Genomic DNA, 26127 nt, shown 5'->3' on the forward strand with positions numbered 1-26127 from the left:
TTCTGTCCCTCCAGTGTCCCTCACTGCTAGGTGGAGTTCTACCAAAAGGGGCGGTCAGCCCGCCGAGTGTGGTAATAATCCCAGAGAGGTGACCCCAGAGAGTGGCTTCTGTGCAGGGGGCAGGGGGAGGCGCCTGGAGCTGACTGCAGACGTGGGGTGGGGAGAGCAGTTTGGCGGCACGTCTAAAACCCTGCAGGCCTGTTAAAACTCTGAGGCCCCTGTGGCATCTTTGATGGGGTCCACAGATGTGGGAGGAAGAAAAAAGAGCCAGAGCTCGGGGTCTTGCCTCAGTTCCTCCTGCCGAAAGTGATCTGTTTGTTGAGCTCTCTCCCAGGAGCGGGAGCTCCTGTCACGGAGAGCCTCCAGGGTCTTTCGGACAATGGGGTCTCCCCAAAGTAGACCCCCACCTATTGCTTCATCTCTCTTACTTCCGCCCTCTGACTATAGTGGATCGTAGCATTCTTTCCTCCTCTGACTGTATGGGGTCCTCACACTCCCTCCTCCCTCTGACTGTCTGGGGTTCTCTCACTCCCACTTCCCTCTGCCTGGGGTCCTCACACTCCCTCCTCGCTCTAACTGTACGGGGTTCCCAGCTTTCCTCCACCCTCTAGCTCTGTGGGGTTTTCGGCTTTCCTTCCTCCCTTTGATTGTATAGGGTCCTCTCATTCCTTTCTCTCTCTTACTGTGTGATGGTTCAAGAACTCCTTCCTTTCTCTGACGGTATGGGGGTCCCAGGTATCTTCACCCCCTGTCTGTATGGGGGTCCCAGGTATCTTCATTTCCTGTCTGTATGGGGGTCCCAGGTGCCTTCACCTCCTGTTTGTATGAGGGTCCCAGGTGCCTTCATTCCCCTGTCTGTATGGGGGTTTCAGGTGCCTTCACCCCCTGTCTGAATGGTAGTTCTGGTGCTTTCACCCCCTGTCCTTATGGTGGTCCCAGGTGCTTTCATCCCCCTGTCTGTATGGGGGCCCCAGGTGTCCTTCAACTCCTGTCTGTATGGGAGTATCAGGTGCCTTCATTCCCTGTCTTGTATGGGGGTCCCAGGTGCTTTCACTCCCTGTCTGTATGAGGGCCTCAGGTACCTTCACCCCCTATCTGTATGGGGGTCCCAGGTACCTTCACCCCTCTTTCTGTATGGGGGTCCCAGGTGCCTTCACCCTGTCTGTATGAGGGTCTCAGGTACCTTCACCCCCTGTCTGTATGGGAATCCCAGGTGCCTTCACCCTGTCTGTATGAGGGTCTCAGGTACCTTCACCCCTGTCTGTATGGGGGTCCCAGGTGCCTTCATCCCCCTGTCTGTATGGGGGTCCCAGGTGCCTTCACCCCCTGTCTGTATGGGGGTCCCAGGTGCCTTCATCCCCCTGTCTGTATGGGGGTCCCAGGTGCCTTCACCCCCTGTCTGTATGGGGGTCCCAGGTGTCCTGTCTGTATGGGGGGTTGTGCCCTGCATTTGTTCCTCCCTCTGTCTCTCTGGGTTCTCAATCATGCCAGGCTGTTCCCAGGTGATGAGCTTTGAATGCCGTCAGCCCTTAGGGAGGTGGACAGTGGCGTGCGCTCTGTGGGGCCAAGTGTTCCCAGTGGACTCGGGGGCAGGATGAAGAGCAATGGCTGGGCTCAGACTAGCCACACAGGCGCCATCTTCCAAGCCTCATGCCTTGGTGTGTGTGCCTAGTGGCAGCAGGGCAAGAAGAGAGACCCTGGCACCCTCCTAGCCCTGGAAGCAGGGGCCGAAGTGTGGTGTGGCCCACTGATGGTGGGCATGCGCACCCTGCCCGGTCTCTTAGGTGGGTTTGGACTCCAGAACTGGAATCGGACCCTTGCAGGCCCCTGCCCGTGGGACTTGGATGGAATCCGCTGTGTTGAAAATGGTCACGTGATTTGTTTGCATTGATTTTTGCTTTAAAAATTTTTTTTTTTTATCAAGGCAGAATTTCTCTCAATCCCTGAGGTCTTGAACCTTGTGACATCCCTTAAGTCTACTCTGCAGAGCACCCTGCTCTGGAGGGGGCTGGGGAGGTGCCCCCATGTGGAACACTGGGGCCATCTGAGAGGGCTGCACACACGTAAAATCACAGGAAAGGTCTTCAAGTCATGCCCACCTACCCAAGGCTGTCCAAGGGGCAGTGTGAGGCTAGACACTTGTCCCAAGGGCCAGGACAGCCGACTACTGACACATTTAGGGAGGACTCCGCCCCCCCCACCACCTCGAATCGATCAAAATCAGGAGCCAAGTCACCCCACAGGGAGTGTTAGAGGGAAAGTGGCAGAGGAAATGGATGCGGCTGCCGGAGTGTGCCACCTCATTATTTATTTATTTAGGGAGATTGGCTGTTTCTCGCAGCTAATCTTCATCGAACATGCCTCATTGCCTTCTGAAGGCCCGGCGAGGCTTCTCGGAGCATTTGTTTGCTTGAATGTGTTCTTGAGGTCCTGTTTCTGGTTGCTCATTACTCGCTCTCCTGGAAATACCAGAGAGGAGGTGAGGGGTATTAGAGGAAGCCAGCTGGTGGCAAAGCCAGGGCTTAACTGGCTGTCACAGGCTCTAGGGCCCGTGGCAGGTAGGACCAGCGGAAAGCCTGAGTTAGCTTCCCAGTTAAAGCCAGGTGCTCAGCTGCAGCGGGGAATTGGGCCAGGCAGAGACTAAGGAGGGATGCTGGTGGGAACCCACCGCTGCTCTGAAGGGCTCCACACCCTCCCTTGGTTTGAGCCACACGTAGTGATGCTCAGGGGCTCCTCCCAGCTCGATGCTTGAGGGCCATTCCTAGCAGTGCTCAGTGGATTGTGCAGTGCCAAGGGTGGAGTCTGGGCCTCTGCTTGCAGAGTGTCTGCTCCATTGAGTGTCCAGCCTGTTGTGTCAAAGTGTCCAGCCCATTGAGCCATCTCTCTCTCTCTCTCTCAAGCCTCCGTCTTGTTTTGTTCTGATAGTAGAGTTCTTTAATCCCACAAATATCCTACTGCAGCCATGGGGCATTTACAAAGTTCCATTCAATATTAATAAAAAGTAACATGCAGCTTCCCTCGCGCCCTCACTGTCATTCAAGTGCGTGTTCTCATAAACCAGACCCGTCTTCGTCCTCACCCGTATTTGCTGCTCTGCCCTTTCAGCTCCCAGCCTAGGTCGAAGGCTGCCAGATGCACCCCCGCTCCAGGCCCCAGGCCCCTAACTCCAGACCTTGCCCAATCCTAGTTCCGACCTCCTGCTCTTGCCCCCTCCCTGTCTTGGACAAGGAAGTCTTCTACACACCACCCCCCACAGGCCCTGTGCCTCCTCTGGAGGTGTTTGGGCAGAGGGCTTGAGAGGACAGATGACAACAGGGCATGTCTGGGTGGCCTTTGGCACCAGCCTGCTGACTGTTCAGGCAGGTGGGTCTTCTTGCCTGGGCATTTCCTGGCCTAACCTTAACCCTAACCCTCTCTTTAGGAAATTCCCAGTTGGGAAGACCCACCCATCCCAACAGTCCTTCAAGGCCCACCCCCACTCTGCTTCCTTCTAGAGGCTCCTTATTCTCACTCCTGCCCCCTGCTAAGGCTGTGTGCAGATATCCACCCTGGGGTCTGAACCCCTTCGTGCTTTCTCTGGAGGACTGCCCCGGGACAGCCTTCAAGGAACGGGATGACGGGGATCAGGTGTGTATAGGAACCAGGGCAGCAGAGATGGGGCAGCTGGGATTTTTTAGGTCTCAGGGATGGGGCTGCAGGGGTCAGCACTGCAGGGATCAGGTCAGGTCTGCAGGGGTCAGTGCTGCAGGGGTCAGCACTGCAGGGATCAGGTGAGCACTGCAGGGATCAGGTCTGCAGGGGTCAGTGCTGCAGGGGTCAGCACTGCAGGGATCAGGTCAGGTCTGCAGGGGTCAGCACTGCAGGGATCAGGTCTGCAGGGGTCAGCTCTGCAGGGATCAGGTCAGCTCTGCAGGGGTCAGCTCTGCAGGGGTCAGCTCTGCAGGGGTCAGCACTGCAGGGATCAGGTCTGCAGGGGTCAGCTCTGCAGGGGTCAGGTCTGCAGGGGTCAGCTCTGCAGGGATCAGGTCTGCAGGGGTCAGCTCTGCAGGGTCGGGGCAGCAGGATTCGGCCCAGACAGCCACTCATTGTCTCTTGCTTTTGGACTTTCGGACTCAGTGCCTTTTAGTAAATAAAAAATAAAGAGTGTTCAATTAAATTTCATTTCTCCCCCAAATGCTCCTTGTGGGCTGGTGTGTTGTGGTGTGCGATTTGGGCCACCACTTTCTGGGAGAAGGACTCAGGGAGGCTAGAAAACTTAGCTGGGGTGGGGCTGGAGTGACAGCACAGCGGGTAGGACATTTGCCTTGCACGCAGCTGACCCGGGTTCAATTCCCAGCATCCCCATATGGTCCCCTGAGCACTGCCAGGAGTAATTCCTGAGTGTAGAGCCAGGAGTAACCCCTGTGCATCGTCAGGTGTGACAAAGAAAGAAAGAAAGAAAGAAAGAAAGAAAGAAAGAAAGAAAGAAAGAAAGAAAGAAAGAAAGAAAGAAGGAAGGAAGGAAGGAAGGAAGGAAGGAAGGAAGGAAGGAAGGAAGGAAGGAAGGAAGGAAGGAAGGAAGGAAGGAAAGAAAGAAAGAAAGAAAGAAAGAAAGAAAGAAAGAAAGAAAGAAAGAAAGAAAGAAAGAAAGAAAACTTAGCTGAGCCAAGAGGTCTGGAAAGAACCAAGCACCAAGAAACTGTCCCCCTGAGTGACAACAAGCCCTCCTTTAAGTGAGGAGGTGCCTGAAGGCTGTCAGCATATTCCTCCTATTGCCACTGTCTGTCACAGTCTTCGGGCTGAAGAGGAAATGCACCCCAGAAGGTTTAAAATTGGGTGGGGGATACTGGGGAGTGACTGGTAATGTTTGGAAAACCAAGGACTCTGTTCCCTGTGTTTGGGGACAATGTCATGGCATTGTTGCCTGCATCCAAAGCTGCAGTCCAGGGCCAGAGAGAGATGGCTCAAGGCCTGCGCTTTGCACATAGGATCCCCGAGTTCATCCACAACACCACATGGTCCCCCCAAATGCTGATGGATGTGGCCCCAAAACTCACACACACAAACCCATGCTACTTCCCATGTCCTGCCCCTTAGCCGGGAAGCAAGTAATCATCCTCACCATTGGATTATTCATTTAGGAGATGAAAATTCTAAAACACATTCTACAGTATTGTCATGAGAATCCACTAAGCCATGAAGCCAGCCCACCAGAGCCCTGCGTGCTAGAGTCTCCGCCCTCAGAGGAATGTAAGGGGCACAGGGAGAGTTGGGGGGGGGGGGTCTCAGGCCCTGTGGTCAGCTACAAGCACGTTCAGGGACCAGACTCAGGGACAGCCCCCACTGCTCAGGAATGTGACACTCAGCAGAGACCTGCAGGTCTGGGGGCAGCGCCCAGTGTGGAGTTCCCCAGGATCAGGTCTGGGGGACTGGAGCATGAGGGGATCCAAACTCAGAAGCAGCAGTGGGAGGGTGTGCGGGGGCGGGGGGACTGGAGAAGGGAACTGTCAGGGGCCTTGCCACAGGTTGGGAAGCTTCCAGAGAAAGGGAGGGAGGCTGGGCCTGCGGTGGAGAGTGGGCAGCCACGTTGACTCCCTGAGCCACCTGTTTCTCTGGAATTTTCTGGTCTGGAGCTCAGCAGAGGAACAAGCTGGGGGCTCTCCTCCTGGGTGACAGGCTGTGAGACCAGGAGCATCCAGCATCCTCAGACCAGGTCCCTCCCCACCCGAGGGGCTCCTACGAACCCCTAAGTTCACAAGGAGGGTTCTGGGGATGTGGACTGACTCCACAAAGAAAAATTGAACTCTGCGTTACCTCTGCCACAAGGAAGAGTCATTGAAAAAGCCCAGGACACATTTAAACCCACCTAAGCCACTGTATGTGTGACTGCAAATGGCAGGCACAAAATGCTTTCAGCTATTAAATGCTTTGTGAACATGCACCAAATCCTATTATCCCCAGCATCTATTGAAGAGCTAAGCACAGCAAACTCACTGGTGCTCATGAAGCATTATTCCTAGTTGCGACCTGGAGCTTTTCCTTATTGCTTTATCCAGTGGAACCCTCAGGTAATCTCATCAGAGGTGGATGCTCGGAGCAGGCGGAGGAGAGGGTGGTTGATTATGGAAGATAGATTCCCAGCCCCAGCCCGTGAGTCTATCTCTGGCACCATTTGCTCTGAATAAGGATAATCATTTCTTGCAATCTGGAAACCATGTCATTTAGAAAATTAGTATAAGTGCAAAACAAAGCAAGAGTGGGCAAAAAATAGCTTTCATCTGAAAATGCCAGAATGCTGACAAAAAGATAAATCATGCAACATTTTCCTCTGAGATTTGCATGAATGTGATTTCTTGTGGTTACAATTCCACGAGCGATCATTCATTTTTAAGTCAGTCACTTACTACATTCCTTTGGCAAGAGGGAAAAAATTCAAAATATCCTTTTTTGCAAGGGATAGGGATAGGGCGAGAGCCAGGATGGGAGCACATGCCTGGCATGCAGAGACCTGAGTTCAATCCCTGGCACCACGTGGGCCCTGTGTACCACCACGTGGTCCTGTGGCCTCCAGCGCTGCTTGGTTGAATGTTGAGTCACCTGCCCTCACAGCTGAGCTGAGTATCATGAGTATCCCCCAGAGTGGCCTGGTGCCTCCTAAAAACTGTTTGAGAAACTCCCCAACTCCCCCGCCCCCTAAAATAGATCTATGCAGACGTCTCATTGCCAGTGAAAAACAAGCAATTCTTTACCTTGATTTGACCTCTTAATTCAATCAATCTATGTGAAGAAAGTTTTTTAAGTGCCTTGAAATCTATTTTAATTGTTAAGATTTTTCTTGCTAGCTCTAGTCCCCAGAGAAGGCCTGGTAGCCTGGGCTCCTCTCATCTCCAAGGAGATTGTAATAAAGTCGGGGGGTCGATAAACCTGGGCAGGCATACGGAGGACATGTTTGTGCTGACTGGCCACTGCCTGGTATTAGAGTTTGTCTCCTGGTGATTGGGCTCCCGCAGCAACGCATGTGCTTCCAGTCCCAGCAGTTCACGGTCACGTGCCTAGTACAGGCTGGTTCTTGTCATTCTGAGGCGCTGTGTCCTGTTCTTCCTTTGGGGTTAGTTCCTCGGCCCCTCCTGAGATCTTCCTATTGAATGTGTTCAGGAGATATAAGCATTATGCTATTGTGCTATTTTAAAGACTTGATAACAGCATTTCAGCATAATTGCTTTCCCAGGTAATTCTGAACATGTTATTTTGTTTGACTGTTTTCTTCCTGAGGAGAGACTCCTAGACTCATCTGTGTGAGGCCCTGGTGTCCACAACACCAACACGTAAGCTGTGAACAGATTGATTCCAGGCTCACAAAAACTCCAACCTGCCTGGTTAGAACCTGGGGGACCACGTGTATGTGTGTTGTGCGTGTGTGTGAGTGGTGGTAGATATGTGTCTATGTGTTTATGTGTATCTCTGTCAGATATCTCGGAAAGGCTGACCATCCAGCCATATGGTGTGTTCTTTGGGGTCCTTTCATTGGATCATTTGTCTCAGTTCCAGGGACCTCAGAATTGAGGGGAGGGCTAGCACTGTGTAGGGGGGTCAGTGGGAGACCCCAGGGCTTCTCTATGGGCAAGAAGAGCTCCAGGCAGTCAGCAAGCTGGACTTTGCAGGATGCTTCCCTACAGGTTCCTTAACTTCCGTGAGCCTCACTGTCGCCTTCTGGGTCCTGGAAATGGGCATCTGTGGGGTTTGTGGTGAATGAAACAAAGCACCAGCCTAGAGTGAGTGTCAGCCCGGGAACAGAGCGAGCTGCTAGCACCCCGGCAGGGAGAGCGGTGGTCCCCACAGGGCAGCCAGAGGTGCCTTCCAAGGCTGGGCAGGGGGCTCCCCCGAGGGGTCGCAGTGCCGCCCAGAGGCCCAATATCAGCTATTCCAACCCCTCAGGAACAGGTGGCCTGTGTCCAGAGGTTGAGGGTCTCTGAGGAGACTGCCTCCCACCACCCCCCCCAATTTTCTCCTGGAACATACATCTCATTTAGTCCCTTCCTCACCGTGGGCCAGAACCACTTCCAACTCTCACCCATCTGCTTCTGCGAGGAGATGCTGAATGGCTTCCCAGGCGAGCCTCCAAGCTAGTAACAAGAAGTTACTGCTCTGTGGACAGCTGTCAGCTCCCAGTCCCTCACCCTTCACGATGTCATTCTTCGAAGGAAGGTTCCGCTTTCAGACCCTCTGCTAGATTCTCAGGAACCTTCTGCCTGCCAGATCAAGGAAACTGTTGGGAGGAGATTATATTGGTGTGTGTGTGTGTGTGTGTGTGTGTGTGTGTGTGTGTGTGTGTTGTGACTACAGCAACACAATGCCAGTTTCCTCTCTCCCAGCTCTGGCCACTGTCTCAGACCCTGGTTGGCAGGAGGGTGTCCTCGAGGCCTGCAGACGGCTGTCTCTTCCCTTTCTTTGCATCTGTGTGCCTGTGTTCTCTTCTTGAGACTGTGCAGATTGGGTTGAGCCCACCCTTACGACCTGAGATCCGTAAATGCAGTCACGTTTGGAGGGCTTGGGGTTAAAACTTCAGTACACACAGATGTGCATCCTGCCTGCCTCCCCTCGCCCCCCTCCACACACACACACACAGATACGCCATTACCACAGCAGTGCTCACAGACCCCTGGTGGTAGTGGCATGTGCTGAGCTTATCAGACACGAGGAGCTTCAATCACAGAATGGATTGTGCTTCGGATTCTCTGCGACAAAGGTCCACGCGGCTTTTGAAGCGCCCTGAGCTGATTATTCCTGAAGGGCTTCCGGATCAATGCTATTCCCCGGTGCTCCAACAACGATCAAACCCAACCTCACGCACCCCAGCCTCTGCACAAAGGGGAAAAAAAGAGGATGCGCTCCAGACGGCGCAGTGTCACCCCCGAGTCTTCTCGGAGCCGGGAAGCGGGGAGCCATATTCTGGCCCTGTTGCTCTCCTTTGAAGCCGCGTCCCGTGAATGGGCAGAACACACACACACACAGAGACACACACACACACACACACACAGACACACACACACACACATTCCACTTAATGGGCTCCAGGGGAGCCACGGCCGGCTGCTCACAGCAGCACAAGCCAGCAGGCAGGAGGTGGGCTAGTGAGGATTGTTCAAAGGGACCCCAGGCCTAGCAGATACACCGGGCAGGGGGGGAAGGGGCGCAAGAATAAAGCCACGCCAGAAAGCACTGTTTAAAATTTTAAAAGACCGTTTCCCTTTATCAGCGCCACTGTTGGCTCCCGTTCCAGCAATTTCCAAAACATGAAGCTGGCCCCCGGCAGGAAGAGAATAGAGTGGGATGGGGCTGATCATGGCATTTTCCGTGTCCAGACACAATGGCCATGTGCGAGGTGGCTTGTCCTAGGGAGAGAAAGGGAAATAAAATGACCACATTGGAAGGAACCCCCAGAAGGATGTTTGCTTGGAGACCTGGACTCCACCCAATCCATGCAGAGGGTCTCCGGACTTTCTAAAATTCTGCACACGGGTCAAACTAGGAATTGCAGTGGCTGAACTTAGACGGTGGTGAAGACCCCCGAGCTGGCCTAGGGTTAGCCTGTCACCTTCCTGGTGAGCATTTGGGCCCTCAGCTTCTTCCACCCGACAGGATGTGTGTGTGTGGAGGGGGAGTATATGAGGTCCTGCATAAGGGAGGGCATGGGTGGACAAGGCACCTGGACTCCATTTAAGTCTCAGGGGACACTGCCCCCTCCTGCTTGCTGGCACTGGGGAGAAGCAGATTTCCATCCACACAGCTGGAGCGAGACTGGCACGTCGGCACCCAGAGCACGGGGGCACAGCCGCTGCTCTGGCACTGTCAGAGCCACTGTGGGGGCTCTGGTCCTCGCTCTCCTGGCTGACTCTTGTTTGGGTTAATGTTGTCAGTGGTGGCTATGCCCCCGAAAACCGTGTCCTGGGACTTTCTGGCCATTCGGGGGACTGGAATAGAAGCGGCTTCTCTAAGAGGGACTGAGATTAATGCCTTTGTTCCACCCTTGATCCCTTTTATTCTCCGTCTGGTACAAGAAGATGCCTGATAAATGGGAAAGCTGAACCTGCTAAGGGCTGGGCCCTGAACTAAGCGCTTCACACATTTCTGGTGAGAAAACAGGTCCGTAAACTTAAATTGCCACGCCAAGACAAGCAGAGACAGAACAGGCTCCAGGGCGAGTGCTCTCCTCTCCTCCTGGGTCTCCATAGACATAGTGTTCAAATATTCTGAAAAGGCTCCAAGATTCAACTTCTCGGTTTAAAAATGTCCTAGTGTTAATTAGGAGGCATTTTTTCTCCGAGGAATATTTTTCATTTAAAATAAAGTTAAGGTCAGGGGGCCAGAACGATAGCACAGCAGGTAGGGCGTTTGCCTTGCACGCGGCTGACACGGGTTCGACCCCTGGCATCCCATATGGGATAGTTCCGCTGATAGGGTACATGATTTGCATGTGGCTGACCCGGATTCAGTCCCTGGTGTCCCAGATGGCTCCCTGAAGCACCATGATATGGAGCACCATATGGATATCTGAGCACAGAGCCAGGAGTAAGCCCTGAGCACTGTTAGTTGTGCCCCCAAAATGATGAATAGTTGTATTAAGTAATTGATCATTTTTAGGATAAAATGATAAAATTATTAGATATATGTTACATAATGGTCAATGATGCCTGTCCAACTCTAAACCAAAAAAAAATCATATAAGAAAAAAGAGGTCTTGAATTTAAAAGACTGGAATACAAAAATACATGTATTTAACATAAAATAAGTAGCACTGTAGCACTGTCGTCCCATTGTTCATCGATTTGCTCGAGCGGGCACCAGTAACGTCTCCAGTGTGAGACTTGTTACTGTTTTTGACATAACGAATACGCCACAGGTAGATTGCCAGGCTCTGCCATGCAGGCAGGATACTCTCGGTACCTTGCCGGGCTCTCCGAGAAAGATGGAGGAATCGAACCCAGGTCATCTGTGTGCAAGGCAAATGCCCTACCTGCTGTGCTATCACTCCACTCCAGTTGTGACCCTAACCAAAAAAAAGTAAAAATAATTCAAAAATTAGATGTTAAAATTACCAGTGGTCAGGCTGGACTGATAGTATAGCAGGTAGGGCACTTGCCTTGCATGCAGCCCACCACGGTGTTAGTCCCCAAGCACCAGCAGAGGTAATCCCTGAGCACAGGGCCAAGAGTGAGCCCTGCGCTGGGTGTGGCCCAAACATGCACACACATACAGACATAAATTAAGACCTAATTCTTGCAAGAGAAACTTGGAAAGATTGTGAAGTCCCTGACCCAGCTGTCAGGTGTGGGCTCTAATTCACTGAGTTTTATTTTCTACTGGGCCCAGCAAGCAGGATCTTTCTTTCCCCCATTTGAAAGCTTGCGGTATCATGCAGAATTCCTATAAGCGTCAGTTCCCCCCCAATTCGTCCTGGTCTCTGGGTCCCTGGTGACCATCGTTCAGTAATAACTGCTCAGTTTCAGATACTCCGTACTCAAAACTCATCCTCGGGGTCAAAGACACACAGCCACGTTCCCAAGCCGTTTCCCAGTCCAACATTTGAAACCGGAGTCTCCACTGCTAGCCATTTCTGCAAAAAAGAAGAGGTGGAGCTGGCACCACCTGGGTGGGGCACTTGCCTTGGGTGTAAATTCCCGGGTTGGTGAATTTTCTCTTCTGCTTTTGTTGCTTTTGTGTATGTACAATCTGTGCATGTGGCTGCTGTGTGTCCAGTACATGGAGAGCGAATCTTCTGTCACTCTGTTTCTGCAGCTGCAGGAAAAGTGAGGTGCTCAACCTCCCCCCACAGAGACAAGTCTTCTGCCACCATCCAGAGGGTCCCCCTGCTGCTCCAGGGTAATCTGCTGGGGACCTGTACTCTGCACTCGAGAAGGGGGACATGAGTGTCCCCTATGATATCCCCCATACTCAGTCCAGTGGCACTCTCTCCCCGCAGGCTTGGGTTCAGACAGACACACAGAACCAGACTGACTTCTTGCCAGTCCCCCCCAAACCTTTCTTTCTGTGAACTCCCCCATCCCAGATGTGTTGGGGGTCACAGTCTCAGAGGCTGTCCTCTTGTTCCCTGGCTTACGGAGAGGTGCTCATGTTCATGGGGACTTCTCCCCAGTGACTGTTCTCCCTCTGAGCCTGAGTGCTCCCCACACACTCTAAAGTTGCCCAGAGGACACATTTGAAAGAACCAAAGCAACCAGTGCTGGCATGAATGTGGGGGAAAAGGGACGCTCCTTCATTGTTGGTGAGAATGCCGACTGGTCCAGCCTTTCTGGAAAACAATATGGACAGTCCTTCAAAAACTAGAAATTGAGCTTCTGTATGACCCCGCAGTACCACTTCTGGAATATATCCCAAAGATGCAAAAGAGCACAGTAGAAATGACATCTGTACTTATATATTCATTGCAGCACTATTCACAATAGCTAAAATATGGAAACAACCCGAGTGCCCTAAAACAGATGACTGGTTAAAGAAACTTTGGCACATCTACACAATGGAATACTATGCAGCTGTTAGGAGAGATGAAGTCATGAAATTTGCTTATAAATGGATAAACATGAAGAGTATCATGCTAAGTGAAATGAGTCAGAAAGAGAGGGACATGGAGGGACTGCACTCATTTGTGGAGTATAAAATAACAACACATGAAGCTGACACCCAAGGACAGTAGATACAAGGGCCAGGGGGATTGCTCCATATCTGGAAGACTGCTTCATGAGTGGAGGGGAGAAGCCAGATGGAATAGAGAAGGGATCACTAAGAAAATGATGGCTGGAGGAACCAGTTAGGATGGGAGGTGCATGCCGAAAGTAGATAATGGACCAAACATGATGACCTCTCAGTGTCTGTGTTGCAAGCTATAATGCCCCAAAGTATAGAGACAGTGTATGGGGAATTATGTCTGCCATGGAGGCAGGGGGAGGGCAGGAAATGGTGGGGGGATATACCAGGGATATTGGTGGTGGGAAATGTGCACTGGTGGAGGGATGGGTGTTTGATCATTGTGAGATTGTAACCCAAACATGAAAGCTTGTAACTATCTCACAGTGATTCAATAAAATCTAAAAATTTTTTTAAATAAAAATTAAAAAAATTTAGTTGCCAGGAGGAAACTCTGGGGCCTCACCACTGGGGTAGGGCGGGTCAGACCCCCCCCCCCGAGAGCCCACGGCGTCGACTGCAGTGCCCTAAGCCAGCACTGAAGTAGATGTGGACTCATGGAGCCAGAGGTGAGCCTGCAGCCCCCATCAATGGCCCCGACAGTCCCCACGGTCATCAGCCATGTAGCTCTGACTGCCCGTCTCTGTGGGGGCCGCACACTGCACAGAACCCCAGTCACTCCCGTCCTGCTGAGCCCCTGAGCACTGTTTAACTCTGCCTGGGTAACCAACTCTCTCCACCAGGGCTGCAGGGTATCCGGTGCCTTTCCTCGCTGTCTTTTCACCAACCCTCACTCAGGTGTTGTTTTGCTACATTTCCTGGTAGAGGGACCCCGGGGAGGAGGCCAGCAGCTATGGGCAGGGCCCGGGTCCGAGCCCGAACCATTCCTGCTCTGTCCTGCTGCTTCCTGCTCCTGGGTCATCTGTGGGAAGCTGAGCCTAGGGTCTGCAAGGATATTGGCACTCAGCTCAAAAAGGCGCCTTCTGGAACCTTCAAGTCCATTTTTTCCTGACACAGATGTGACCTCACCCTTCTCACCTGGGTCAGCCCTCCTACTGCCCTTGTTTCACTGGTCCAGGCTTTTGTGGGAGTGTTCAAGCTTGGCCTGGTGGGAATCCAATTTGGGGACAGAGGGATTCTATCCCGAATGGGCCGGAGAGGGCACCTGCTCCCCAGCTTCTCTTGGGAGAGAGGATGGTTGGTTGGGTAGTCACGGTTTGGCTGGTTGCCATGTGGCAAACTGGCTGCACGTTGCATTCTGTGAAACAGAAGCTTCTCGTTAAATGCCACCAGTGGGCAGAGCAGTGGCTTAAAGCCTCTTCATAGTCATTGTCCCAAATTGGAGATAACCCAGTGATGCCCCCTGCCCTATCTATACACTGCCAGGCTGTGATGGGCAAAGTCAATCTTTGGCAGAAACGGCTTCCTCTGGGGAACAAGGATGGGGGGCTGAGAAGTGGAATTGAGGCCCTTTAAGCCAGGGTGATGTCGCTGTCTCTGAAGCATGTGGTGCAGCTGGGCCTTCCACGGGGACAGCCTCCCAGCTCTGGTGTTAAGGACCGTGGGAGCAGTGCAGTGTCCTCTGAGCTCCTCGCCAAGCCCGGATTGCAGGCGCCTTGAAGCAGGCGGGCAAGTGGGGAAGGCACTGGAGCACCACCCCCTCCTCCCGGCTGCTACACCCGGCTTCTAAATCGGTCTGCAACACTGTCTTGGAGTTCTAATTTTAAGTTCTACAGAAAGAGCAAAGAATAGGAGTAGAATCCATGTCTAAATTATTTTTACACCCCTGGCAGCATATTTAGCTCCCAGCTCTGGTCCTGATAAACATGTATCAGGCATGGAATTGAATGACTAAAGAGGCACATTATTCGAAGTTAATCATGAGGCAGGCAGCTGGGTGTTTGAAGAGGGTTACATGCAGCTCAATGCTTATGATCCACTGGCTTGAGCTGCTTTTGCAAAGGATGCCTGCTTGGCCCAAGGTCTTGAGCAGGGCAAAGACAGAAACCAGAGCCAGAGAAAGTCGGTGGAAGTGGTGGATGAGGAGTCGTGAGAGGAAGGCAAGAAGCACAAGGCTTCGAGTGACTCCAACCTATCAGTGCTGAGTCGGGGCTGCTTTGTGCTGTTTATCAAACCTAGAAGCTGTCAACAACACGCTCTCAGGCTAGGCACTAAGGCTGGGGGAAATCTAGAGAGCCTGGACCCCATAGGACTTGCTTTCCTCCGAATCTTATTGCTTTAGGTGCACAAGCAACAGCCACAAAAATAAAAATGCCCTCGGTGCCCCCTGCATGCTTTTCTGTCCTCCTCCGCCCACGCTGGCTGGCCGTTTGCTGAGCTTCATTTTCATTCCTCATCTTGTATTAAGAGAAATGACTTGCATCGACTGGCAATAGAATCCAGGTATTTAGGGGTTCTCGCCGCTGCGGTACTTAAATTGAGATATGTCTGGAGGCCCATATTTATAAATCCTATTTCTGAGAAAGAGTAATAAATAAGGTAGAAGATTGAAATTGAATTTTTGTAGGGCTTCACAAGGAAAGCCGTTCTGCCTCCGTGCAATTCCGTAGGATAGAGATGCATTCAAGCCAGGGGAACGACAGCTCACCGGTTCTGGGGCTTAAGGGGGGCAGGGAGGGGAGTGGGAAGCCTGATCCCGGGGCATCTCTGCCAGCTCTCCTTCCTGGGGTTACTAGTGATCCCTGAAGATGGGTCGGGAGGAGCAGGGAATGAAATGTTCTCCAGGTGGGTGGCCTGAGTATGCCCACTGATGCCCACACAGCAGGGCTTGGGGCAGAAGCTGATGTTCCCGACATGGGATGAAGTGTCACATGGCCTCCCTCCCTGCCTGGGACACTGTCACCCCTCCCGCCCCACTCCTGAGGTCACTTGGCCCCTCAAGGGCCTTGTTGTTTCTGGGCCAGGGACAGTCCTGGCTGTGCTCTGCACCGCTCATGTCAGCCTGGCTATGGGCTCTGCGCCACATGCCATCCCACTCACCTGACTGCTGTCCAGTGTTTGTGTAATCCCATCTGTACCCACTGCAGTGACCCCCAGAGCACAGATCCACTCTGCATGCACCTCCTGGTCCTCCTGGATCCCATCCCTGATCTTCCCTTTACCCTCTCTGTGACTCTACCTACCCATTATCTACTTACCTACCCATTATCTACCTACCCGTTATCTACCTACCAACCTAGCATCATTTATCTACCTACTACCTACCTGTCTATCCTCTGTCAACCTACTGCCCGTCATCCTATTACTATCTACACACTCTCCACTTACCTGTCTATCCTCTACCTACCCCCTTTATGTAAATATCTATGTACTATCTACCTGATATTTATCTTTATCCATGTGCTACTTTCCTCTCCATCTACTTACTATGCATCATCTGCCTTATCTATGTCACAGCTTTTCTGAAGGCTCACAAACCATTACTGTTTTTCTATTTAAAGTATACAACTCAGTGATTTTTAGTCTATTCAAAGACTTGTGCAGTAATCACTATGATGCTTATAATTAGACAATTTTATTGCTCTAAAAAGGCATGCCATGCCCATTAAACAGTCACCTTGCTTTCTTCCATTTCTACCTAGCCCTACCAACCACCAACTACTTCCTGTCTCGTGGATTTTCACACTCTGGAAATTTTATCAGTGGGTTAATACAATATATGGTCCCTTGCAATTACCTCTTTTAGTCAATATAATTTTTCAAGATTAATCCATGTGGTAGCATATGCCTAGTTTTTGTTTATGGCTAAACAATATTCTGTTATATGAATGAATATACTAGCTTTTAGTGATCCATTCACTAGCTTATGACTATTTACCTAATCCAAAATTATGAAAATGTAACCTCATGTTGTCTTCTAAGATTTCCTATGGTTGTAACTCATGTCTAGGTTTTTTCATCCATTTTAGTTTAGTTTTTGGTTTATGGTGTGAGGTAGAGGGTTCAAAGTCACTCTTAACAGAGTTTGTTTAAAATATTACTTCCTCCGCCCATCAAATTGTATTGTCACCTTTGTTCAAAGTCAGCTGATCATAAATCCAAGTTTGTATCTGGAGTCTCAATTCTATTCCATTGATCTATCTGTCTGTCCTTTTGCTGGAACCACTCTGTCTTGATGACAGTCATGAAGTTTCAGTCTTTCAACTTTGTCCTCTTCCAGGTTATTTTGTTTCCCTGGTGTTTCTACAAGGCCATATGGAATTTCTGAGAGGGATTTTTTTCACTTCTTACATGGATTGTGAGCACATTGCCAACTTTATGATACTGTCTTTCCCTTTTTCAATATGATATATTTTTCTTCCCCATATCTTGAAACTATCCAAAGCCATATGATGGTTGGATACTGGGCATTAAGCCACCTTGCTTTACACTGCAAGGCCTCTCGTTTCCCCCTTCCCCTTTGGCAAGGGCAGAAAAGGAACTTTCCTCCCCATAGGCTTCTTGCCAACATCTCCTGCCTTGGTTTCTTCCACTGATATGAGTTGGGTCTGCCCCAACCCAAAGACAAGGGTTTGATCAGCCCCTGATCAAAATATTTTGAATCACCCACTCTGCCGGCCCATGGACTCACCAGTCTCCTTGAAGAAACAAGCAAGGTTAGGGTTCTTACTAATGGGTAGACTTTTCCATCTATTTCAAGTCCCTATGGTATTAAACGGCTGGGAAATAGAAAGAGATAATCACGTAATCTTGGGGGTTGTGACCAAAATTAGTAAAATTCCAGGAGCTTGAAGAGGCCAGGTTTGGTGGAGCATCATTGAGCCAACCTCGCCAGCACAACTGCTTATGTAAAGGGAAAAGAAACTCAGCAGAGAACAATCTTGCTGACCCCCAAGGCTTCTCTATATTCTCTCTCTCTTCTCCCCATGGGCACCAGGATGTCCACTCCTACAAATTAGTTCTTTGTGACCATTAGAAATGCTTCATGTTTTTGGAAAGTATCGTGTTAAGTGAAATGAGTCAGAAAGAGAGGGATAAACATAGAAAGATTGCACTCATTTGTGGAATATAAAATAACAAAATGGGAGACTAACACCCAAGAACAGTAAAGATAAGTATCAGGAGGATTACTCCACAGCTTAGAAGCCGGCCTCACATGCTGGGGGAAAGGCAGCTCAGATAGAGAAGGGACTGCCAAGTAAAGGGTGCTAGGAGGGCCCGTTTGGGATGGGAGATGCAGGCTGAAAGTAGACTATAGACTGAACATGATGACCACTTAATATCTGTACTGAAAACCACAACACCAAAAAGGATTGAGAGAGAGAGAGAGCAAAAGGAAATGTCCTGCCACAGAGGCAGGGCGGGGTGGGGGAGGAGGACAGGGTGGCAGTGGTGGGAGGGATGCTGGGACCATTGGTAGTGGAAAATGGGCACTGGTGGAGGGATGGGCACTCAACCATTGTATGACTTAAATGCAAGCATGAAAGTTTGTAAGTCTGTAACTGTACCTCACAGTGATTCGCTAATAAAAAAAAATTTTTTTAATGCTTCATGTCTTCTGCCTGGGACTGGGGAAGTTACAGGACGCCATATTTCCTGGAGGAGGGCTCTCTAGCTGGATGCCAGCCTTCGAATGCAGAGGATGGCAGTGTCTCCTCTCTGGCTTTTGCCTCCCTCAGAGGCAACCATCACGTCCATCTTGTAATCAAATATTCCAGTGACAAGGTGAAGGCTGAACCTCTGTGCTATTGGGATTCCAAAATTCCGAGCAGTACACATCATGGTTTCCTTGGTGCTAATGTGAATAGACTCTATTATGTTTTTTAGTCTGAGTTTTCCATCTCGGTCTGCAGGGCGTTGTTTCCACCAGGTGAGAAAGCTTACCTGCCTGCATATCAGTGGTGCACTGTTGAGAAGAAAACACTGGCCCTGGGGGCTGCTGGGCCACTAGCAGGAGGAGCTGGGTTTTTAATCACCCTGCAGTCCTTCAATAGTAGAATGTCTCCCTCCATCCTGCTGAGACACCAACCACTGCACTGGGGTCCGTGGGTGCGTGGCTCTGGGAGTCCGTCACGCTCACATTGATGATGTCCATGTCCATCTTTTCTCCTCAGGTGTGGCTCTGCGGGGGCAGTATGGAAGTCCTGCCATGCTCACGGGTGGCCCACATCGAGCGGAAGAAGAAGCCGTACAACAGCAACATCGGCTTCTACACCAAGAGGAACGCTCTCCGAGTCGCGGAGGTCTGGATGGACGATTACAAGTCTCACGTGTACATAGCCTGGAACCTGCCACTGGAGGTAGGCCTGAGGATGCCCGTTTCACATCATCTCTCCAACAGTGATCCCACATCACTGATGGGCCACGATGCCTTGAATACGCTGATGCTTCCTTTCTAGAAAGATGCTCACGCTCACGGTAGGAGGAATGCACTTTGGAGTCATTCCCAGACTTTCTGCGTGACCTGGGCTGGGAACGTGGAAGGTCATGTACCAAGATTAGAGGAATCTTGGGACATTCCCAGTCTGCTTGTGTTGATTCAGATGCCCAACTCTGGGACATGCTTTGTGTCCCCGGAGGCTCTGGGCACCAGACCCTGCTGTCTGCTCTCTCTGTGTCTCCTCTTGGTGCTCCAGGGCCTGGGACTATGTCCTTCCAAGAGAGAGACCTCTTGTAAGGTCCATTATCATGCCCCTAAATTCTTCCCAGAATACGCGCGTGGGAAACTCTGTTTCTGTAACCCTGGAGCTGTCATACGTGGCCAGGGTTAGCTTGATTGGAGTTGCAGCTCTGCCACCTACTTACCACTACTGCAATCTTGAACAAACCCACTTTTTAAAAAAATATTTATTGAATCACCATGAGATAGTTACAAGCTTTCATGTTTGGGTTGCAATCACACAATGATCAAACACCCATCCTTCCACCAGTGCACATTCCCCACCACCGATATCCCCTTTATAACCCCCTTTCCCACCCTCCCCCTGCCTCCATGGCAGACAATATTCCCCATACTCTCTCTCTACTTTTGGGCATTATGGCTTGCAACATAGACACTGAGAGAAAAGTAGATAATGTTTGGTCCATTATCTACTTTTGGCATGCATCTCCCATCCCAACTAGTTCTTCCAGCCATCATTTTCTTAGTGATTCCTTTTCTTTTCCATCTGCCTTCTCCCCTCCACTCATGAAGCAGTCTTCCAGCTATGGGGCAGTCCTCCTGGCCCTTGTCTCTACTGTCCTTGACAAACCCACTTTTTTGCCCGTTTGTTAGCGTCCTCACCTACAAAGTGGAGATAGCTGTAGGTCTGCTTCCCTGGGGCCATTGTGGGGACTAAATCTCAGTACTAAAGTACCGAATCTAAACATGGAGGATATACTTAAAGAGTCTTGCCTGCCACGGTATCTGTATTTGGGAACATTGGTGAGGATTTCCAGCATATTGGGGAGACCAATTGCCTCAGCCAGAAATTGCAGTCTCTGCGTGTCAGGAGATTGGAGCCCAGAGCAGCAGAAATGCACTTAAATACGTGTGGATAAGGAGGATAAAAGGGAATAATTTATATCACTGCGGTTATGATTATTGAAATAATGTTCCAAAGCAATGGAAATCCCCCTTAAGACCAGGTAGCCGTTCGTAACTGTTAAATTATATGGGATTTTATGCACTGCTATTATGTGAAGCTCAGTGGTATTTGTTGAGTCCTTATCATCCCAGGCATTCGGTGATTTCCTGGTGTCGATTTCTTATTTAGCCTTCTCCACCACCTCCTGACACAGGAATACCTGTCTCAGCTTCCCTCATTGTAAAACAGGGCCTGCGAATGTTTACCTCACAGGGCTTCTAGAAGCTCACGCGTAGAGCCGAGCAGATCAGTGATGAAGAGCTGAGTAAATGCGAGCATGGCGGCATCTCAGGAGATGCGCACTTTACAGATGAGTCTCGCTCAGGGTCCTCCACACAAGGCAGGGCAGAGGCTGGGCACAGCTTCATCGACCCTCCCACGGGCCTGTGAAGCCAGAAATCTAGCTTCTATGTTGCTGTTCCTCTTTCCCAGACGAAGAGTCAGGACCTCAGCTCAGAGCGGAGAGAACTCAGGGCTCCGACCCCTGCCCCATGCTTTCTCCGTCACTGCCAGCAACCCCTGGCCCTGATGCCAGGACTACCTGACTGCACCATTCTAAAGTGACAGGCTCGTTGGGGCTGGAGCAATAGCACAGCGGGTAGGGCATTTGCCTTGTACGCGGCCAACCCTGGTTCGAATCCCAGCATCCCATATGGTCCCCTGAGCACCGCCAGGAGTAATTCCTGAGTACAGAGCCAGGAGTAACTCCTGTGCATGGCCGGGTGTGACCCAAAAGGAAAAAAAAAGTAAAAAAAAAAAGTGGCAGGCTCCTTGAATGGTGCTCAGCGTAGTAAAATTGAGAAATTGTGATGCCCAGCTCTGACACTGAATAGAAAGAAGAAGGTTTCCCTTGAAAGTCGGTTTGGCGGCAGAGCAAACCTTCCTGGAGTATTTTGAACCCTCCTCCTAGGCCTGGGATGCCGCCCGCCCGCCTGCCCGCTGGGGAGCTGCTCCCGCCTCTGTCCCTCCCCGGCCTATCAGCGGCCATCTTGCGTCTGAGACTGAGGAGCCATATTTCAGCAACTTCATTTCCCCCTGTCAGCACACAGCAGCCCATTACAGGTTCATTTCTGTAAAAGCAGAGTGAATTATTCATTAGAACATCATTACAAGCTTTGCAATGGAAAATTATTTTCACTTCTGCATATAATGAACTTCAGCACGCGCCAACAAAGGGAGAAATTACACATGTATAGAAAGATGGGACAGAAAGACGGGAGGTAGTTCTAGGCATTTATTTTCTTATCTTAATCAAATAATTCCTCTAATGATTGCGTCTTGTAGGGACTGAGCAGATGCGGGGGAGACGGGGCAGGGGGTTGCCAGCATCGATGAAGATGGCCATTTGCTGGTCAACCTAGATGCTAGATGATCAAGGTCCACTTAAACAGACCTTGTGAGTGGGCACAGGGAGGTCAAACCCTAGGAAGGGTTCCCTGGAGACTAAGTGCCCCATAATCTTCAGCCCTTTGCTTCTCTCTCTGCTTGCAGAATCCAGGAATCGACATAGGGGATGTCTCCGAGAGAAGAGCATTAAGGAAAAGTTTAAAGTGTAAGAATTTCCAGTGGTACCTGGACCACGTCTACCCAGAAATGAGAAGATACAATAACACCATCGCGTATGGGGAGGTAAGGAAGACCACCTAAGCACTGGTCGGGGTGAATGCAGTGAGCTCTGGGCTACTTTCCTGGGAGTAAATGGAAACAGAGTTGTTCACTCATTCACTCATTCACTCATTTATTCACTCACTCATTCATTCAGTCATTCACTCACTTACTCATTCACTCATTCATTCGCTGAGTAAGTTTGAAAATTCAGCCAGGCCCTCTCTAGCCGGGAGAGAGAAGGGCAAAGGTATCCATTGTTAGAATGGGGCAGGAGCGAAAGGCAGGAGTGGTCTGGGGGTACAGGATGGAAAATGAGTTCCACGAGGTGAGGGGGAGAGTTGACTCTATGGGAGTCTCTGAATCTGAGTGTGGACCGCTGAGCAGGAGGGTGGGTATGAGTGGGTGTGAGCAGATGAGCACTGGCACGCTCTCCTCCTCAGGGGGCCCGAACCGGAGCCACCTCCCACCTGGAAATGACAGAGGCTTCCTCTCAGAGTGTGTATGGTAAAACATCACTTTCATAAACATTAAGGCAGAGGGGCTGGAGCAATAGCACAGCGGGTGGGGCGTTTGCCTTGCATGAGGCCGACCCGGGTTCGATTCCCAGCATCCCATATGATCCCCTGAGCACCACCAGGAGTAATTCCTGAGTGCATAAGCCAGGAGTAACCCCTGTGCATTGCTGAGTGTGACCCAAAAAGAAAAAAAACATAAAGGCAGACTATTACAATTTCCTTGAATACATATTTATGAATTTTTTTGAATAATCACAACTGAGTGTTTGTTGCCAGGTACCGTTCTGAGTGCTTTTATCTGACTGCATATGTATACTACCTCACCTCACGAAGTAGTAGGCATAATTTCTACTTTATTGATAACAATGAGAATCAGAGAATTTAAATAAGTTACTTAAGATCTCATAGCTCACATTCTAAATCCATAGATAAGAATGTACATTTGAACACAGTCTTCTGTTTCTCTGTGTATGTATAGACACATTCCATCATTTTCCTAAAACACATATTATATACTTTTCAATTTATACCCATATGAAATATATAAACATGCACTCATTTCTCTAAGTAAACCACAGAACCTTATAACTTGAAATGGTACTCAGTAATACATGGAGGGAATTTTCCTATGTCATCGACTATTTTTATACAACATTAATAATGGTGTCATATGATTTTATACTTGTTTTTTCCTTGAAAACAGACATGTTTTTTTTTTTTTTCTTTTTGGGTCACACCTGGCAATGCACAGGGGTTACTCCTGGCTCTGCACTTAAGTATTCACCCCTGGAGGTGCTCAGGGGACCATATGGGATGCTGGAAATCAAACCCAGGTTGGCCACATGCAAGGAAAACACCCTACCCGCTGTGTTATTGCTCCAGCCCCTACATGTTTCCATTTTTGAGGCATCACACGCACATATCTGTACCTGAACCTGCCTTGTGAGGTATCATGTATGCACATACCTCTACCTGAACTTAACCTTGTGAGGTAACATGTCTGAAAGGAATCTGACACAGAGTCAGGCCAGGCCTCATCTCTGCTCCAGGCGGGCAGGGGCACCTGATTCCCTCCAGCATTCAAGATTCTTCCCAGAGCTGCCTGGAATCCCCTGCACCACCCAGGCTGAGCTAAGCTCCCCTGGCCTTAAGGTGTGTGCTTTTTCTACAGATGTGAATCCCCCCTTTTAGGCCTGCCAAATTTTTCTAAGAAAGCGAAAGGACTAGGGTATGTGGTTCCTTCTGAGCCAGACTGTGAAATGGGAAACCTTGCTTCTTGCCCGGGACAGGTGAAGACCCAGGGGACCAGCTTGTTTGGTTACAATTCTAGCGATTTCTCTTGCCTTCTTTCCTCCTACCTGTATAATGGGGTGGAATCCACGTCCCTATTGCAGAGATTTGACGGGAAGATGAGAGGAGATGAGGGTGTAGAATCTCTGAATAGAACTGGCATACCACTATTAAACAGTTCAGAACTCCCTGATCACGCCTTCAGAATAAAAGCACGCTTTCTTTGTTATCAAAGTAATTTAATAGGATGGTCTGTAAGATGTTTGGGAGAATTACCCAGCTCTTTAGGTGGGTGGGGGACTAATTCAGATTCCTGTTGACTTGCAATACCCCAAAATATATGGTCTATAGAAGTAGCACTGTCGTTCCCGTTGTTCATCGATTTGCTCGAGCAGGCACCAGTAACGTCTCGCTGTGAGACTTGTTGTTACTGTTTTTGGCATATTGAATACGCCATGGGTAGCTTGCCAGGCTCTGCTGTGAGGGGGCTGGGGGCTGAAGGATACTCTTGGTAGCTTGCCAGGTTCTCCAAGAGGGGCAGAGGAATCGAACCCGGGTCGGCCACATGCAATGGCCTATAGAAGTAAATGATAGAAAATAAGTCATAATAGAAACCACACAAGTTGGCATGAATCTGGTCTCTAAAAGGAGAAGGGCTAATAAAGCCATAAAAGAAAATGCAAAGGAAAGGGAAAATCCATGCATTCATAAATATTAAAATAATCCATACATAAAGTACACAAAGAAACAGTATACCAAATAAGAAGTATGTATGCTATATACTATAGATTAATGGACAATGTATTCTGCAAGTTGATTTAAATTAAGAATTATTTAAATAGCAATGAATTCCCAAAGAAAATTGACAAAGATAAGATGCAGATTATTGAAAAATATTTGAAATTAATTGTTTTTAATCAAGGTAGAAATTTCCCTTCTATCAACTGAACAAAGGTGCATCTTTGGAATATATGTTAGTACTTTTCCAGTAAGGTCTTGGTTCTCTGAAAAACGACATGTCCTCTAGGAAGAGTGCAAATTGAAACAAGCCATTTAAAAAGCAATTTGAACCACGTGTATTCAAAAGCTTAATGATAGCCATACTTTCATCTCTGCTCATCCCAAGCAAATAAGACGAAATGAGGACAAAAAATTTTAGAGAAAAAATCCATTGTGGCAATGTTTTGGAGCAAAACTTATGAATTTAACTTGAAGGTTAATATAAAATATTCATGTTTTATGGCCATTTTAAAAGATATTTACAAAAGCTTAATAAGATGAGAAAATATTAATAGAATTCTCTGGAGAAAAAAACATAAATTTTAAAATTGGGCTTTCTTCTTTTTTAGATGGAAGGCAATTGAAAGAATTGTGTGGGAATGGAAATGAGAGTCCTAGCTACCTTTAAGTAGTGAGACAGGCAATGTGAATCTGTCATGTTTTTTCAAGTATTACTAGTGTTTAAGAGATAAATTTATCATTTGGGAAATTTTTTATTTTATCATAGTTTGTGTTTAGAAGCCACACTTGGCTGTGCTCAGGCTTATTTTGGACTATGCATTCAGGAATTACTCCTGATGGTGTTTGAAGGATCAGATGCAGTGCTGGGGATTAAACCAGGGTCAGCCTCCTGCAAGGCAAGCAAGTGTCCAATCTCTATGCCCCAAGAAATATTTTTCAAAGAAAGGATGGTAAATACTAGAAGAGATCGGAGCACAGTTCCACAGGCTGTGCACTGCATGACTCCAGTTCCTGACAGTCACAGAAACCACAGTGTAAATGATATCTTAGCCGGGCAACAGTGGGGAGCCTCCAGGAATAACACAGAGATCACCGTCTGGTTTTTGGAGGAAAGCCTTTTGTTTTTGCAGTTTTTCTTCCCTTCTTTAACAAAGTCAATAATGCATCGTTCTATAGAAAATATAAAGAGAGAAATGTGATTAACTCCAATTCCCAATTCTCGGATATGATCATCTGGAGATATTTGCTTTTTCTGCAAGCTGAGTTCTCTATATCCTGAAATACATTTCAGATGGATTTTTAGCATTAAATAAATCAAACTCAGCAAGTTCACTGTGGAAACAAAATATATTGCTATTTAGACAATTTTGGTTTTCCTTTTGTTCGGGTAAACATAGTTCCTATATTATCATTTCATACTTAGCTACTGAGAGTATTTCGCCCACACGGCAGAGCCTGGCAAGCTACCCGTGGTGTGTTCAATATGCCAAAAACAGTAACAACAAGTCTCACAATGGAGATGTTACTGGTGCCCGCTCGAGCAAATCGATGAGCAACGGGATGACAGTGACAGTGACAGTGACTTAGCCATGTCCTTCACCACTCCCTCAGTACCAATGTGCCCATTTCCTTCTTTCTTCCTTCTACCCCTTTGTAGCCTCCATTCACTGTTCTGTTGGCAATTTCTCGGGGTTTGTTTCTGTTAG

At 49.2% G+C, this 26127-nt stretch overlaps 1 protein-coding gene across 1 annotated transcript in view; it reads left to right on the top strand.

The window, feature by feature from the left end:
• GALNT17 (polypeptide N-acetylgalactosaminyltransferase 17) overlaps nucleotides 1-26127 on the top strand; it is a 447864-nt gene that overhangs the window by 381120 nt on the left and 40617 nt on the right. The window contains exons 7-8 of the mRNA XM_004615923.2: nucleotides 18756-18941; nucleotides 21759-21896. Of these exons, the coding sequence (XP_004615980.1) occupies nucleotides 18756-18941; nucleotides 21759-21896 (324 nt within the window). The remainder of the gene's footprint in view (nucleotides 1-18755; nucleotides 18942-21758; nucleotides 21897-26127) is intronic.

This window comes from Sorex araneus, chromosome 4 (genome assembly GCF_027595985.1).
Source record: "Sorex araneus isolate mSorAra2 chromosome 4, mSorAra2.pri, whole genome shotgun sequence".
NCBI lineage: Eukaryota > Metazoa > Chordata > Mammalia > Eulipotyphla > Soricidae > Sorex > Sorex araneus.